Genomic DNA, 16,539 nt, shown 5'->3' on the forward strand with positions numbered 1-16,539 from the left:
GACAGTTTATGACTGTTCAGTAAACCATTCGGCCCGCGATTTAGGCTGGATTTTAGATTTTGGCCCCTTCTCTGATTGAGTTCGACACCCCTACTCTAGAGATTGGTAAATACTGAAGGAGTGAGAGGCTGCTGCTGGGCTGGTGGGCCTCCAGAACGGGTTGGTCAGCTAAGCGGTGCTCCCTGCATTGAGTGTCTACCCCCTGGTGATCATTACAGTATATTGTACAATATTATATAATTGTACAATATATTGTAACTGAGACCCAAGTTCAGCTACCTGACAAAAAAAAAAAAAAAAAAAAAGGCCAAACTGAAGGCCAGAGTCTATATCTTTTGAAGTTAGTTCCTAGAATTCCTATACAAACATGTTGTTTATCTATAAGCTACATATTAATCAATCAACATTTACAGAAACAATGTCAAAAGAATGGGATTAGGAGCCCTGCCTGAGTAGCTCAATTGGTTAGAGCACACATGTCAAACACAAGGCCCGCGGGCCAAATCCGGCCCGCCAGGCCTTGCAATGTGGCCCGCACCGCGCTGTCATCACTGTACTCCGCTGCGTTCCATCACAATGACGCGCGGTGACATAGGAGGCTTGTGATCTCGCCGCCGTACTTGCTATCTATTACGTATGCGCATAGATAACAAGTCACTGGAGATTCAGGAGGCGTGACCTATAGTCCGGCATCCGATGTGGTTGTGCAGGAGGCAGAGCAGAGGAGAGAGTGAGTGGACGGGCATAAAAAATACACAGCAGAAGCTGCCAGTTCCTGGCATAAAGTGCAGGCATAAAAATCGCAACAGAATCTGCTATCTGTACCCAGCCAGGCATTTATTGACTGACTTTTTTTTTCTCCACTCCATCTGCCAAACCAAGCTATCCCTGTGCAGTTTTCAACTTTTTCCTTCTAACGCAGATTTCCAATAAACTACATCTTTTACTGCCAATATTGATCCCAAAATGTCCAGGAAAAGAAAAGTTGACGGTGAAGGCAGACAATTTAATGACAAATGGGAAAATGAATACATATTTGTGCTTAGAGAGGGCAAACCAGTGTGTATATTGTGTTATGAGACAGTGTCGGTGATGAAAGAGTACAATATACGTCGTCATTTTGACACCAAACATAATGTTAAATATGGCAAATATACTTTGGAAGAAAAGCATAAAATTGTTAAAGAACTAAAAGGCAAACTACAATCACAGCAGCAAATGTTTACAAAGGCTACAGCGAAAAATGATGCAGCAGTGAAAGCAAGCTTTATAGTGGCTGAAGAAATTGCCCGTACTTCAAGGTGTTTTTCAGAGGGTGCCTTTTTGAAGCAATGCATGCTAAAAGTGTGTGAGCAAGTATGCCCAGACCAGATTCAGAGTTTTCAAAATATCAGTTTGTCAAGAAACACCATTGCAGATAGAGTTCAAGAACTCTCAGGAAATCTATCATCACAGCTGGCCGAACAGGCATGCAGTTATCTCGCTTTTTCACTTGCTATCGATGAAAGCACAGACAACACTGATACAGCACAGCTGTCCATCTTTATATGTGCTATGAAGACCGACCTCTCTGTCACTGAGGAACTTTTGGATGTAGCTGCCATGCATGGGATGACGACTGGTAGAGATATATTTGAGGCTGTGGAGAAATCTATAAATAATTTTAAATTACCCTGGGAAAAGTTGGTGGGGCTAACTACCGATGGCGCACCTTCAATGTGCGGAGAAAAGAAAGGCTTGGTTGGACTAATGAAGGAAAGAATGCAAAAAAGTCACTGCCACCCACCCTTGATTACTTATCATTGCATTATCCACCAAGAGGCTATGTGTGGAAAAGTTCTGGACATGAATGACATAATGACCACAGTCATTAAAACTATTAACTTTATACGGGCACGTGGCCTGAATCATCGCCAGTTCCAGCAGTTTTTACAGGAGGTGGGTGCAGAGCATGGAGACGTGCCATACCACACAGAAGTAAGATGGCTGAGCAAGAGCCCAGTCCTCAAAAGATTTTTTGAGCTCAGAGAACAAATTGCTCTTTTTATGGAAAGTAAAGGAAAGCCCTTGCCTGAACTGTCGGATCCCGCCTGGCTATGTGATTTTGCTATGATGTGTGACATATGCGAGCATCTCACCCAACTGAATCTGAAGCTGCAGGGACGCAAACAAGTCATCACGAAGATGTCTGACATGATCACAGCATTCCAGCGTAAACTTCAACTATGGAAGTCCCAACTGGAACAGGACAATCTTGCCCACTTTCCCGTTTGTTTGAGTATCTCAACCACTATTTCTGGTACTTTTCCTTGCAGTCGGCTGGCTATCAAAGATAGCCGTTTACTAAGTGAATTTGAGCGGCGCTTCTCTGACTTTAGAACACAGCACTCGGGCTTTGACATCTTTGCCAATCCTTTTACAGCTGATGTCAACAATGTGCCCCATCACCTTCAGATGGAGATAATCGAGCTTCAGTCTGACAGTGGCCTGAAATCAAGGTTTCAGGATGTTGAAATTGAGGACTTCTACCCTCTACTGCCCCCTGACTCAATGCCAGAGCTCCGACTTCATGCTGCCCGTATTCTATCCATGTTCGGGAGCACCTATCTTTGTGAACAGATGTTTTCAATAATGAATCTGAACAAAAACAAGCACAGATCACGCATTACCGATGACAACCTCCATGCTGTTTTGCGGGTTGCTACAGCCCAAGAAATAAAACCGAACATTGACTCATTGATCCGGGGAAAACGGTGTCAGACATCTAGCCAGAAAACAAAACAATGAGCATTTTAGGTACATTCCAATATTACTGTTTTGCTTGATACCAATATTACTGTTTTGCTTGATAGCATGTGAGTTGGTTAACAGCACTGTTAAGGAAAAGATTGTTCCACTCATTTTAAATTCACATTTCTGGTTAACATTGTCAGTTTATGACTGTTCAGTAAACCATTCGGCCCGCGATTTAGGCTGGATTTTAGATTTTGGCCCCTTCTCTGATTGAGTTCGACACCCCTAGGTTAGAGCATCATCCCCAATACCCAAGGTTGTGTGTTTGATCCCCAGCCAAGGCACATACAAGGAACAACCAATGAATCCATAAATAAGTGGAACAAATCAATGTTCCTATCTCTCTAAAAATCAATAAATTAAAAAAAATTAAAGCCTAGCATTAGGAGAGAAAGAAGTAGGTAGGAAAGGAATATAAATATGTAACAAGAAGATATTTTTGTTATTATTCTAAAGTTCTGAATAAAGCCAGATAAATATTACTAAAACCTGGCTTGGGCAGAAACAGGCCTGCAAATAAAATGTGTGCTTCCTAGGAATCAGTCTAAATGAGAAAGTACTTCTCATTTTTTATTTCCCTATCTTATTTCCCGAGTTTCCTGGGTTTACACTCTTTTTAGCATCTCTTCTAAGGCAATTGAAGAGATATGCGATTAACTATTTACTTCACCAAATTGGGCCATTTACTCCTAAAGGCAATTATTTTAATGGAGTCCACAAAAAACTATGCCAGTCAAAAATATATTTTGAAGAATGAAGTGTTTTAAAAATTGGTATGATGACATTTCTTTCTCCTTTCTCCTTCTTTACTCATCCATGATGAGTATGACGATCAAACTAAAAATTACATTAAAAGATACTAGTTATATCTACAATAGTTCCTGACTGCATATATCAAAATGTATTTTCTCTAGTTATTTTAGGTATTTGTTTAAAATCTTATAAAAGTCTATTAAAAATTCTCACAATACTTTTCACTTCCAATAACATGAAACCCATTATGAAAATATTCAAACTCTAAATGTTCATTTTTGTATTTATAAATAAGATTAATTTTTTCAACAAGCTTTATACTTTTTCAACTGCAAGAACTCCAACATATACCAGAGCTTCGTTCTTAGTACAAGACTTTTGCCAAAAGCAAAAGTATGCAATACATTATTTTAATAATGAAAATCTCAAATATTAGAAACCAAGCACCGAATGTGGAAAAAATAAATCATTTAGGTGAAAGGGTAACAAACATTCAATTGAAGGATAATGCAGCCCTGAGGGGGAATATGCATATGAATAAAGTTTATGATATTGGTTCAATGCCTCTGCAAAGAAAAAATAATTAGTTTATTTTAAAGCTGCCTATAAAATGTTTTCAATATTGCAATATGAATTATTTATAGAAAAATGCACATCTATGAGGGAAGGAAAAAGGAGGAGGTAGAGGAAGATATGGGGGATAAATAGTGATGGATGGAGACTTGACTTGGGATGGTGAACACACAATACAATGTACAGATGATGTGTTTTAGAATTGTGCACCTGTATAATTTTGTTAATCAGTGTCGCCCCAATAAATTCGATTAAAAAAGATAAAGAAAAATGTATATCTAACTTTAAAGCTATAATTTGATTGAAAATCTTGAATGCAGTGAGAGCAACTAGAAATAAGAATATATTGCTTTGTGTATATAATATTTGGAAGATTCCTTTTTGTTTACATGCTTTTCAAAAAAGTTAAGATTTATTATCAATCTGAATCAATAACATTTCATTCTATTTTTTCTGGATATCAATTTAATTTTCAAATTTTATACAGAATGCTCTTTAAAGTTGACAAATATTTTACTTTGAAATCATAACTGCTAATGAAAAAACTGAGTAAACATGTCTAAGCTTAAATAATTTCTTAAATATATTTTTAATGTGTTTAATGTTAGTGCAGGGTCTCATAGGGAAAAGACTTGGATTCGGGGTATTACTATAATGATAAATACTAAAAAACATTCAAATGGATTCACAAGCTGTCTGTGTTTAGAATATTCCTTTTGACCAGTTTTCTAATTAGTACTTAATGTAGCACAGACTCCACTGGGAGCCACATGAAGTAAGTATGCCTGTAGTTTCATAAAATTTTCTAGAGAGAATTATAATAGAAATACTTGATCACATTCTTCTAAAAAATATGGAAAATGAGTGTTATTTATCTCCAGTTTCAGGCAATTAGCTATAAAGAAAATAAAGGAAAATCACTATATTTTAAAAAGTCTCCTTTGAACACATCCTAATTTTAAAGTGAAAACGAGGCATCCACAGAGAATGTGCATACTCACTGGTCCTGGCTGAGCAGTAGAAGCACTGGGCATCATTAACTGAGTGGTGGCTTCTCTGCTTTCTAGTTCTTAGCCAATGGTAATCCATAATCTGATTGGCCTCTAGGTTAAAACTTGGTGTTTCCTAAAATAGTTTTATTTGGTTGTACAAGAAACCTAAATGTAATTATGATAAATAACTTCAAAGAGTATTACCTAAATTTAATCGACCTCAAATTTCTGAAATTAATATCCACAATTATCAATTTATGAACACTAGAGGGCAGTAAAACACTAGAAGGTATATTTAAGTTACATAACTAAAAGTGGCAAAGGCAAGCCAATACTTTTTTTTTTTAGTCGAAATCCTAACAATTTAATAAACTCATTCCTTCTTTAGATTGCTAAAGTACAAAGTATTCTTTGGAGTGTCAGTTTAGGTATAACTTACTTTGCAAAGTCCAAATAAGAAATGTGTCCATGATAAAATCCGGGTTTCATCTCTTTCCAAGAAGTAATATTCTTCACAAAGCGTACCTAAAATAGGGGGACACACTCATTACTTACATGTAATTTAAAGAAAATGAAATTCAATGATAGCAAACTACTTTCCATGTAGGCATTTAAAACCAATCACAATTGTAGTTGGACAATTACAGAGCTTAAAACACAGCTTTCTAACTAAGAAAAGTATAGTTAACTACTAATTCATCATCAAGAAAGCTATCACCACAGTCAGAAAAGAGGGAAAGAAGACCTGAAAAATGCATTGCACAATGAAATCACTCACAATGCTGTACAGTGCAGACATTCACATGGAGTGAGGGAAGGTAGTACGAACACACATTGTGAAAATAAATCATCTTTTTTGTCAAAGAAAAGTTCACTCAGAAGCCATTTTGGCTTATGTGACTTGGCAGCTACCATGTCAGCCGCATGACTTGCAGGTCCCCTGGAGGCCGCCATCTTGAAATGGCAAAGGCCAATCCCTCCCTTTGAATTAACCAATCATGAAAGACTGTGGGCATGTGCTCCAATGAAGAGTGAGGAACAGGTCATGGGCATCAGGATTAAAAAGCTGGGCAGACCACCTGCTCAGTGTGCGAGTGCTTCCATACTATGTGTGTGCACACCCTCCTGCAAGAATAAAAACATTTGCCTTGCTGTTTGGCTCCCAAGTATGTTTTGTGCCCTACCAAGACCCCTGAATTTGGGAACTCGCCTTATTTCTTACAACATGATGAAGCAGGCAGCACTGCAGCAGAGGAAAATTCTAGGCAAATCTGTTTTCTATTAGAGACCTGTTATTCCTAAAAATTCATTTTTATTAACAATTCAATAAATTAAAAAATTGCTAAATCAAAATAATTAGAGAAAACATCGTAATTACCAGAAAACTTTAAAGAGTTAAGAGCAGATATCATAAGTTTGTTGATAAAAAAGATAAAATTAGAGATGTGATATAGGTAAAATAAAATTTTTAAAAAGCTAATTACTCCTTTAATTTAATAGAATTAAAAGTATACAAAAGATTAGTTAATATAAAAAAGTCCTTGCAAATATATTTTAAAAATTTGCCCCGCTGGTATGGGTCAGTGGATTGAATGTTGTCCCATGCAGCAAGAGGTCACAGGTAACTCTATTATACTAGCTAATTTCCTTAATTTAACTGTCCAATTTATACAAGGCATTAAAACAACAACAAAACAACCAGAAGAATTTGAAAGGAAAAGAGAGTCATCCTTCATATCGGGATTCTGATTTAAAAACTTGGACATTGGAGAATGTCAAGTTTTACACACTAAAGAAACCCCTCAAATCCAATCATTAAAACTCCTTGACCTCCAAAAACTCAAAGTTCTGTAGATCTCTCTCTCTCTCTCTCCGTCTCTCTCTCTCTCTCCCAATTGCTTATTTTTCCTCAGAACATTCACTACAATATCAACTTCCAAACCACCCTGTTCACTACTCTCATACTGGACAACCATTTTTCAACAGTGACCACTAATTCTTGCCCTTTCTATTGTCTTGGGTAAACTCAGGAGTTGCTAAAGATTGCCAGTCAAAACTAAGAGATATGGTTTAACTATCTATGTAGGACTTTGCATTTTATTTTCCAGCTTTATTGTGAAGTAAATTCAGGTGGGTTATTGTTGAGACTTTTAACAACACCCATTGCTAAAATCTCTAAAAGACTCAGAATCTTTCTTTAATCCCCAACTAAAAGAATATTGAAGGCTATTTACTTGATGCATATGTATTTTCTCCATTTCATCAACATTCAACTAAGGCAATATGCAATATGTTAAAGTCTCATTAATAAAACTGTGGCTGACTTACAATTCACAATAATTCAAAAGATGCTGAACTGAGATTTACCTTCCCTCTATAGAAAAAAAAAGTGCTAAGCAAACAAATGATGTCAATAAGGTTAAAGCGGCTCTTCAGACTGATCTGGAGAATAGTCTTAAGTATTTACATACTACTGCAAGTCTATACCATTCTAAACTCTTCTTCCAAAGTGACCTCCAAGGTCATAACCAACTAAATAACCCTCTTTGAAGAACAGTATTTTGTTTTTCTTTTCAAAGTATTTAGCCACTTCTCCTTTTAGCCATCCTATATAATAAAAGCCTAGTATGCTAAGTGTCCAGTCATCCAGTCAGCCGTTCAACCAATGAAAACATAATATGCTAATGATATGCTGCTAAGGTTGCTCAACCACTCGTTATGGTGTGCACTGATCATCAGGGGGCAAGCAGTCAACTGGTCAACCAGTCATTATGATGTGTACGGACCACCAGGGAGCAGACAGTTGACAGGTTGACCAATCGCTGTGATGTGCACTGATTACCAGGGAGCAGATGCTCCAACCGGTAGATTAGCTTACTGCTGGGGTCCAGCTGATTGGAACTGAGTGAGACAGGCCAGACATGCCCTGGAGCCCTCCCGTGGTCGCTCCTGGCTGGCCAACTTCCTGCATCCCTCCCTGGCTCCAATCATGCACTGGCAGGGTCCCTTTGGACGGCCTGCACCCTCTCACAATCCAGGACCCTTCCAGGTATGTTGGAGAGCCAGTTTTGGCCCAATGGTAAACCAACTAGTTGCTATGGCATGCATTGACCACCAGGTTGCAGACACTCAATGCAGGAGCTGCCCCCTGGTGGTCAGTATGCTCTCACAGCTTAGCCAGAAGTTGGGCTCACAGCTGGCAAGTACAGCAGCGGTAGTGGGAGCCTCTCCCATCTATGCGGCAGCACTACAATATCCAACTGCTGTCAGTAGGACAACCCCAGAGGGCAAATAAGAGAGTGCAAATTGGGCTGAGGGATCCCCCTCTCCCCATCTCTGTGCAAGAATTTCATGCACCAGGCCTCTAGTGTTAAATATTTATCATATTTCTCCTGAAATTTCCCTGTCTCTTCACCTTTAATCAGTCTAGTTTCAGTTCCTACTCCATCACTTTCTGCCTTCTCACCTCTCCTACACCACTTACTTTGTCTTTCAGTATTTCTTCTGTTTTGTTCTAGTTTTTTTCTCTACAGTGCAGCATTCTGCTTAAGACCTTGAGATAAAGCTCTGGAGCACAGAGGAGTGAAGGGATATGGAGAGTAGGTGAGCAAGTTTCTACTTGGTTTTTAATGGATTCTTATTGTACTTGGCACTAATAAAAGTAAAGTGATAGACAAAGGAGCAAAACTAAAAGTATCAAATGAAGTTAAGGAGACTGAAGACATTGCCACTGGCTTGGGGAGAAAAAACAGACACCACAGTGACTTTACTCAAAGAGAATTTCCGTACTCTGATTGAAATAGGCTATCAAGAAGGATGTTTCAGCAGTAGTAAGTTAGATATAATAGATTAAAAAAGATGTTTTCATGCCTAGCCTGGAGCAGATCCCAAACTGTGATTTTTGTTTATTTGTTTGTTTGTTTGTTTAAAGTATTATATATGTCTCTTTTTCTCCCACTTGACCCTCCCAAACACTCCCACCCCCAAGGGCAAGCCTCTACCCCCCCAGTGTCTGTGTCCATTGGTTATGCTAATATGCATGCATTTAAGTCCTTTGATTGATCTCTAACCATCCTCCCTGGCCCCCTGCCATTTGTCTCTGGACCTATTTTTGTTCATTAGTTTATGTTGATCATTATATCCCACATATATTGTAAGTGAGATCATGTGGTATTTATCTTTCTCCAGTTGGCTTATTTCTCTTTTCATAATGCTCTCCAGTTCCATCCCTGCTGTTGCAAATGGTAAAAGTTCCTTCTTTTTATAGTAGCGTAGTATTCCATTGTGTAGATGTAATCACAGGTTTTAATTCACTCATCTGCTGACGGGCACTAAGGCTGTTTCAAATCTTAGCTATTGTAAATTGTGCTGCTAAAAACGTAGGGGTGCATATATCTTTTTTGACTGGTGTTTCTGGCTTCTTGGGAGGGATATATTCCTAGAAGTGGGATCCCTGGGTCAAATGGGAGTTTCATTTTTAATTTTTTTAGGAAACTCCACACTGTTTTCCACAGTGGCTACACCAGTCTGCATTCCCACCAGCAGCAAAGGAGGGTTCTTTTTTCTCTGCATCCTCGCCAGCACTTGTCGTTTGTTGATTTGTTGATGAAAGCCACCAAACTGTGATTTTTTGTCAGATTTTATAACTGAAGCAGAGTCAGGCTAGCAAGTAATCAGAGAAGACCTTCAGGGAAAACACAAGCAAGGTGGGGAGCAGTGCAGTGATTTATTTGCTAGTTGAATCAGACCTGAACCAGTGCTGCAGGAAAAAGCTGACAAATCACCATCTTGCTAATAGTGTATCTAGACCTATTCTTAATAAGATTAATCTCAACATTATGATTATCTGTGATGACAAAAGAACTTGTTTTCACTATCTAAAAGTAAAAATGCCACTCTGAACATCCTGGCCAAATTTCAACTTCTTAATAACTACCTATTTAATGAATACTATTAACTTGGGTAATTACTATATACTGAACTCCTACTCATTTATATACTTAAAATAAAGATTCATTGTACAGCGTGGGTAGTTTTATGAGACTAATTTACCAGCCACGCTGGTAAATTTTATATACAAAGGGAAGTTTTATATACAAAGAGGAAAACTGAGTAACTGTTGGATAAAAATATAAGAAAGGTCAGCAACAACTGCAAACAGTATCTTCACTAAAGTTCAAATCTGTGTTATTCAACCCTTTTTTTGAGGGAAGGTGGTAATGGGCCTGGGTGTTCTAAATCACCTGAATTAAGGTTAGACTATATTATTACTCTCAATCAAATGATAATTATATTACTACACTCTGCAGTAATTATTATCATGGTATCATGCTCAGCTAAGAATGACTTTCAGAATTATAACTGGTTCATTTGTTCATTCATTTAACAAAGAGAGTTATGAAATGTCTACTAGGCCTCAGGCACTGTTCTTAAGCATGGAGATATACAGTAGTGCTGAATAAGACAGACAAGTTCCTTATATTATAACAGAGGAGAAGACAGACAATAAAATAAATCAGCAAATAATAGGAAAAATACAGAAAGACTGATGGTACACAATAACTTGGAAGAGGCATTTTATATATTTAAAGTAGACATATTATATGTATGGTGACTAAGTAGGGTTTTACTAAGAGAATCCCATTTAAACCTTAAATGAATAACATGAGACAAATCATGCGAAGTCAGAAGTCATTCTAAAAAGAAATGGTAAGTGCAGAGCCCTTCAAATGGAAATGGCTTGGCACATTCAATGAACCAAAAAGCCAGCGTGGCTGGTAAATTAGAGATGAGAGCAGAGGAGAAGAACTTGGCCAAAAGGGGCTCATTGGTCGAGGTAAGGAATTTGGATTTTGTTGGGGAGGTAGAAATATGAATATAAGTACCTCACCTGAGAAGATTATAATACACATGTTCCCATAACCCCACTGAGAATCACATTCTAGAACTTTGCTATTCCAACTGTGGTTCAAGGCCCAGAAGCATCGGTTTTGATATCAGCGGAAACTGTTGGGGAAGGTCATTCAAAAGACATGACTGCTGGTTTGGCCCACAAGCTGGACAGGGGCAACTGGAAGCTCCCCCTCCCTCTCCTGTGCTTGGAATGCATGCTCTGCTTGCCTTCCCTGTGTAAGAAGCTGCCCAAGGACACAGCCTTAGGACCAAATGTGGTGATGAGACTATCTGGGCTGAACATGACCAAACCCAGTTAAGGCCTTTGGTCTTTCCCTGCCTTCCACGTATGGAGGCTGGTTTCAGATTACCTTCTAAGGAGGTTTCAACACAACAGAAGCTTTCAGAAACTCAGAATATCAGGCTGCATCTTTCTCCTTCTGAATCAGAATCTGCATTTTAATCGGTGATTAGATACACATTAAAGATTGAGAAGCACTCATCTAAAGTGCTGTGCTGAAAAAGCAGTATGTACAACTAATATCAAGCCATAAGATCCAATGCAAATGAACAGAAGTTGGCTAAATGGTGAATTAAAAGAACAAAAAATTACTATGCTGTACTACACAGAATGCAAATTCTACATATTTTCAATGTCTTACAGAAAGGGGTAAAATACAGCCACAGACCTAAATATATGAGAACAGAAAAGAATTAAGAAATATCACAAAAGCCGAAACTGGTTTGGCTCAGTGGTAGAGCGTCGGTCTGCGAACTGAAAGGTCCCGGGTTCGATTCCGGTCAAGAGCATGTACATTGGTTGCGGGCATATCCCCGGTAGGGGGTGTGCAAGAGGCAGCTGGTCGATGTTTCTCTCTCATCGATGTTTCTAGCTCTCTATCTCTCTCCCTTCCTCTCTGTAAAAAAAAATCAATAAAATATATATATTAAAAGGGTAATCATTTTTTTAAAAAAAAGAAATATCATAAAAGACAGGTACCACTTATAATTTGACATTGTTACTTTAAAGACAATATGTTCTTTAATGTAGAGGTATTTTCATGATAGCAGAGTAAACAATTAGAACAACTGATTACTTGTCTCCTGCCAATTCCTGTCTATTAACTGAGTAAAGCCCATCTCAAAAACATACCTCTCATGACTGAGTCTGCCTCATTCTTTTTACTTAGTATTCTCATGCCTTATGTTTTCAAATGTTTATCTTTTAGTCTCCTCATTCTTACTTTCTCTTATTTTATCCCAACTTGTTAATTTTGAAAAATTCCTTATCTATAGACAAGTTGAAAGAACCTATATATAGTTAGATATAGATGTAGATATAAATATAGATATAGATATAGATATAGATATAGATATAGATACACACACACACACACACACACACACACACACAATTTTTCCTGAAGTTTTGGAAAGCAAATAGCAGGCACCTTTGATCAAGGATCCAATAACAGATCACACATTACTTTTGGTTTTCATGTCTCCTTAGTCTCCTCTAGTGTAGAGAAGATTATCCCATCCCACCCCCAACAAACCCTAACTTTTTTTTGTTGTCACAACACTGACATTTTTAGAAGAGTTCAGAACAGTTGCTCTAAAGAATATTCTACAACATGGACCTGTTACTTCAAGATAAGATACAGGTTAAACATTTGGGTGAGACATATTTTTGGTTAAACCTTTTGGTGAGACCACCATATATTGATGTTTTCATTGAACAGTCCTCATATTTTCTGTCTATATTTTACATTCTCAAGTAAATCCTATATAATAAAGAGGTAATATGCAAATTGACATCACTCCAACAAACAAGATGGCCGCCCCCCATGTGGACACAAGATGGCCAGCAGCAGAGGGCAGTTGGGGGTGATCAGGCCTGCAGGGGAGGGCAGTTGGGGGCAACCAGGCCTGCAGGGGAGAACAGTCAGGGGCAACCAGGCCTGCAGGGGAGGGCAGTTAGAGGCAAACAAGCCTGCAGGGGAGGGCAGTTGGGAGAGATAATGCCTGCAGGGGAGGGCAGTTGGAGGGGACCAGGCCTGCAGGGGAGGGCAGTTGGGGGCAACCAAGCCTGCAGGGGAGAACAGTCAGGGGCAACCAGGCCTACAGGGGAGGGCAGTTGGAGGGGACCAGGCCAGCAGGGGAGGGCAGTTCGGGGAAACCAGGCAGGCAGGGGAGAGCAGTTAGGGGTGACCGAGACAGCAGAGGAGGGCAGTTAGTGGGGACCAGGCCTGCAAAGGAAGACAGTTAGGGATGACCAGGCTGCAGGGGAGGACAAGTTAGGGGTGACCAGGCCAGCAGGGGAGGGCAGTTAGGAGAAATCCAGCCTAAATGGGTAGTTGGACATCCCTCATGGGGTCCCCAGATTGGACAGGGTGCAGGCTAAGCTGTGAGACAACCCCCCTCCCCCCGTGCATGAATTTCATGCACCAGGCTAATTATAAATAAGTTCTCTAAAAGATATGCTCTTGCTTTTTACTCCAAGCCTTAGCATAATCTCTGCATATGTTCCATAGTCAATGAATGAAAACTTAAAAGGAGAGTTAACAACTGTTTCGCACATTTAATAATTTTATACTAGACTATAAATACTTGGGCTTTGCCTCTAAAATTTTTGAGAGAAATAATTACACATGTAAGCAGTTTAGCACAATATCTAGTACATTATGTACAAAATAAATCTGGGAAAGAGCTAGGGCTAACTGCAGGTATTAAGCAGACTGAACTGCTGAGGTTAGAAGAGGATGAAATAGTCACCTATATTTATGAGAAACTGGGCTTTAAATGAAAGATTGAAACAATGGCATATTTAATAAAAATCTGATCTTTTAAGTCTCACTTCTGTCAAGTATTGATTAGTAACTATTTCTCAGAGAAGAAAGAATTTAATTCCTACTTGAATAATAAAGCAGTTGAGAACAGTACACAAGAACAAAAATATGGCATGAAAATCAAATTATGTTATGCAAAATAGGGTTCAGAGAATACTTAAAAATATTTTCAAAGCATCTAGTATAATTTAGAAGTTTACATTTAAATAAAGTTTACTAGATTGAATGTAAAATAAAAATGCTACCTAATATGTCATGCCCAGGAGAGAGAAGCAGTAACTGTAACTTGTTTGAACAACTGCTTCTATACAGAACCAGAAACTTGTAAGTAATTTAGATACGGTGTATTAGAGAACATTTTGTGTATAAGCTATTCCTAATTAAGAGCAGGTTCTCAGCCACCAGCTGCCATTTTGAAGTATGTGGCTAATGATTAAAACTATTCCTTTACTCTCCCCACAGACACATATTTTAAGAGTTGGTCATTATGTGATCCAATTGCTTTTAATACAGTGTTTATGCTTCTCTTCTGCGGGTGTTTTTTCTTTCTTTTCCTTCTCTATTATTAAACTATTGAGAGGAAAACAGAAGTTTTATTTCAATCAAATGCAACTGGGAAAATGTATCACTACATGATGCCTATAAATGTCATATGTGGTAAGCTTCTGTAGATTTATATTTCCTGAAAAAATGGTAGATGCATTGTCAGACATCTCATAGCTGCAGAGAACTCTGTAATACTGGACACAAAACAATTCTAAAAATTGAACAAGCAAGCTAACTTTATCTTCCTAAAAAAAATACTACTGAAGAAATCTAAAATTATATGAGCATTAAGAAATGTTCCTTTTAAACCAAGATACATTCAGAAAAGCAATCATGCAAATAGATTTAAAATATACCACATGCTGTATAAAAACTGATTATTTAGTATACTTGCCTTTAGATACACAATATTACATAATGAATAGTTTTATGACCCACTTAACTAAATAAGCTCATGTTCCTTCCAATTTATAGTAGAGTTATTTGGTTTGGCTGACAGATGTAGATTTTTGGTTCTATGAAAAAGAGTAATTGTGGATGCTGCAGAAAGACAAGAATTACACGGAGAAATGATATTCCATATACTATTGACTTTTACAAACAGCTCTAGCAAGAAAGCAAACATTAACCTTGGGTGTCAATGTTATTCTCTTGCGTCAGAGTAAGGGTTATGAAATGCTAAATAATGGAATAACAAAGTCAATTCTGCAATAAAACAAGTTCAGATAATTTCAAATAGAAACATTCTAACTATGTGTCATAAATACCTTCCTAATAAGGCTACCCCAATATGGTGTTTAATCCTATATAGTATTTCAAATATTATATTTTCTTCACATGGAACCTAATACCCATTTTCTTTAATACTTGTAGGAAGAACTTTTATATATGAATATATATATTTACACACACACACACACACACACACACACACACATGTGTGTGTGTGTGTGTGTGTGTGTGTGTGTGTATATATATATATATATATATATATATATATATAAAAGCCCAAGCAACCTAATGACCGAACCACCAGTCAACTGGTTGCTAGGATGCACACTAACCATCAGGGGTGCAGATGCTCAATGTAGAAGCTGCCCCCTGGTGGTCAGTTTGCTCCCACAGCCAACCTTCCCCATGGCCGGCAGACCATCTCAATAGGCCCTGATCACCAGCCAGGCCGAGGGATCCCAATAGTGTACAAATTCATGCACTGGGCCTCTACTTTATTTATAATTAGAACACCAGGGGTGGAGAAAATATGTGCTTTTACTGATAAAGAGATGAGTAAATCTCATAAGATAATTTCCTCCACTTTTTTTAAAACTATACCAAATAATTATCTATCCATCTGTTTATCTAAAATCTCCTGACAACTTAAAAGGCAAGATTGTGGTAAAATATAAGCCATAATCCCTGTTTTGTACACATTTATAACTAATCCTAATAATAAAAGCTTAATATGCTAAGTGTCTGGTAGTCCAGTCATCTGTTCTACCAATCAAAGTAATATGCTAATGATATGTTAAGGCCACTGTGACATGCATGATCACCCGGAGGCAGATGCTCTGACAGGTAGGTTAGCTTGCTGCTGGGGTCCTGCCAATCGGGACTGAGCTAGTCAGGCCAGACATGCCCTGGAGCCCTTCTGCAGTCCCTACCTGGCTGGCCAACCTCCCATGTCCCTCCCCAGCCCCAATCGTGCACAAGTGGAGTTCCTTGGCCTGGCCTGCACCCCCTCACAATCTGGACTGAGGGATCCACCTATTGCATGAATTTCGTGCACTGGGCCTCTAGTATTTACATAAATTACTAGAAAGATAATATGAAATTCATAAAATTGAGCAATACAGAATATAGGTTTTCATCAAATAAAGATTTCCGTATCATAAATTGAAAAAAATACAATGTTTTATTGCATAATATCTTGCTAACAATAATGTATATTTAAAAAAGAATACCATACTGAAGAGCATCAATTTTATCTTAGAAAATTCAAGTTATTAATTCATTTATTTCACATATATTTGAATATATACTAAATGCAAGGAAATGTGAAGTACAATTACAGAAGAATTTGGTTGATTCCTTCCCCCAACAGATTACAATTCATTGCGATCAGCACAACTATCCCTTAAAAT

At 38.1% G+C, this 16,539-nt stretch overlaps 1 protein-coding gene across 3 annotated transcripts in view; it reads right to left on the reverse strand.

Moving 5' to 3' along the window:
• Positions 1–16,539, reverse strand: part of HS2ST1 (heparan sulfate 2-O-sulfotransferase 1) — a 148,991-nt gene that overhangs the window by 14,708 nt on the left and 117,744 nt on the right. For all 3 annotated transcript variants that reach the window (XM_036447951.2, XM_036447952.2, XM_036447953.2), the window contains exon 3: positions 5,551–5,636. In XM_036447951.2, coding sequence (XP_036303844.1) covers positions 5,551–5,636 — 86 coding nt within the window. The remainder of the gene's footprint in view (positions 1–5,550; positions 5,637–16,539) is intronic.

This window comes from Pipistrellus kuhlii, unplaced genomic scaffold (assembly GCF_014108245.1).
Source record: "Pipistrellus kuhlii isolate mPipKuh1 unplaced genomic scaffold, mPipKuh1.p scaffold_m20_p_2, whole genome shotgun sequence".
Lineage (NCBI taxonomy): Eukaryota > Metazoa > Chordata > Mammalia > Chiroptera > Vespertilionidae > Pipistrellus > Pipistrellus kuhlii.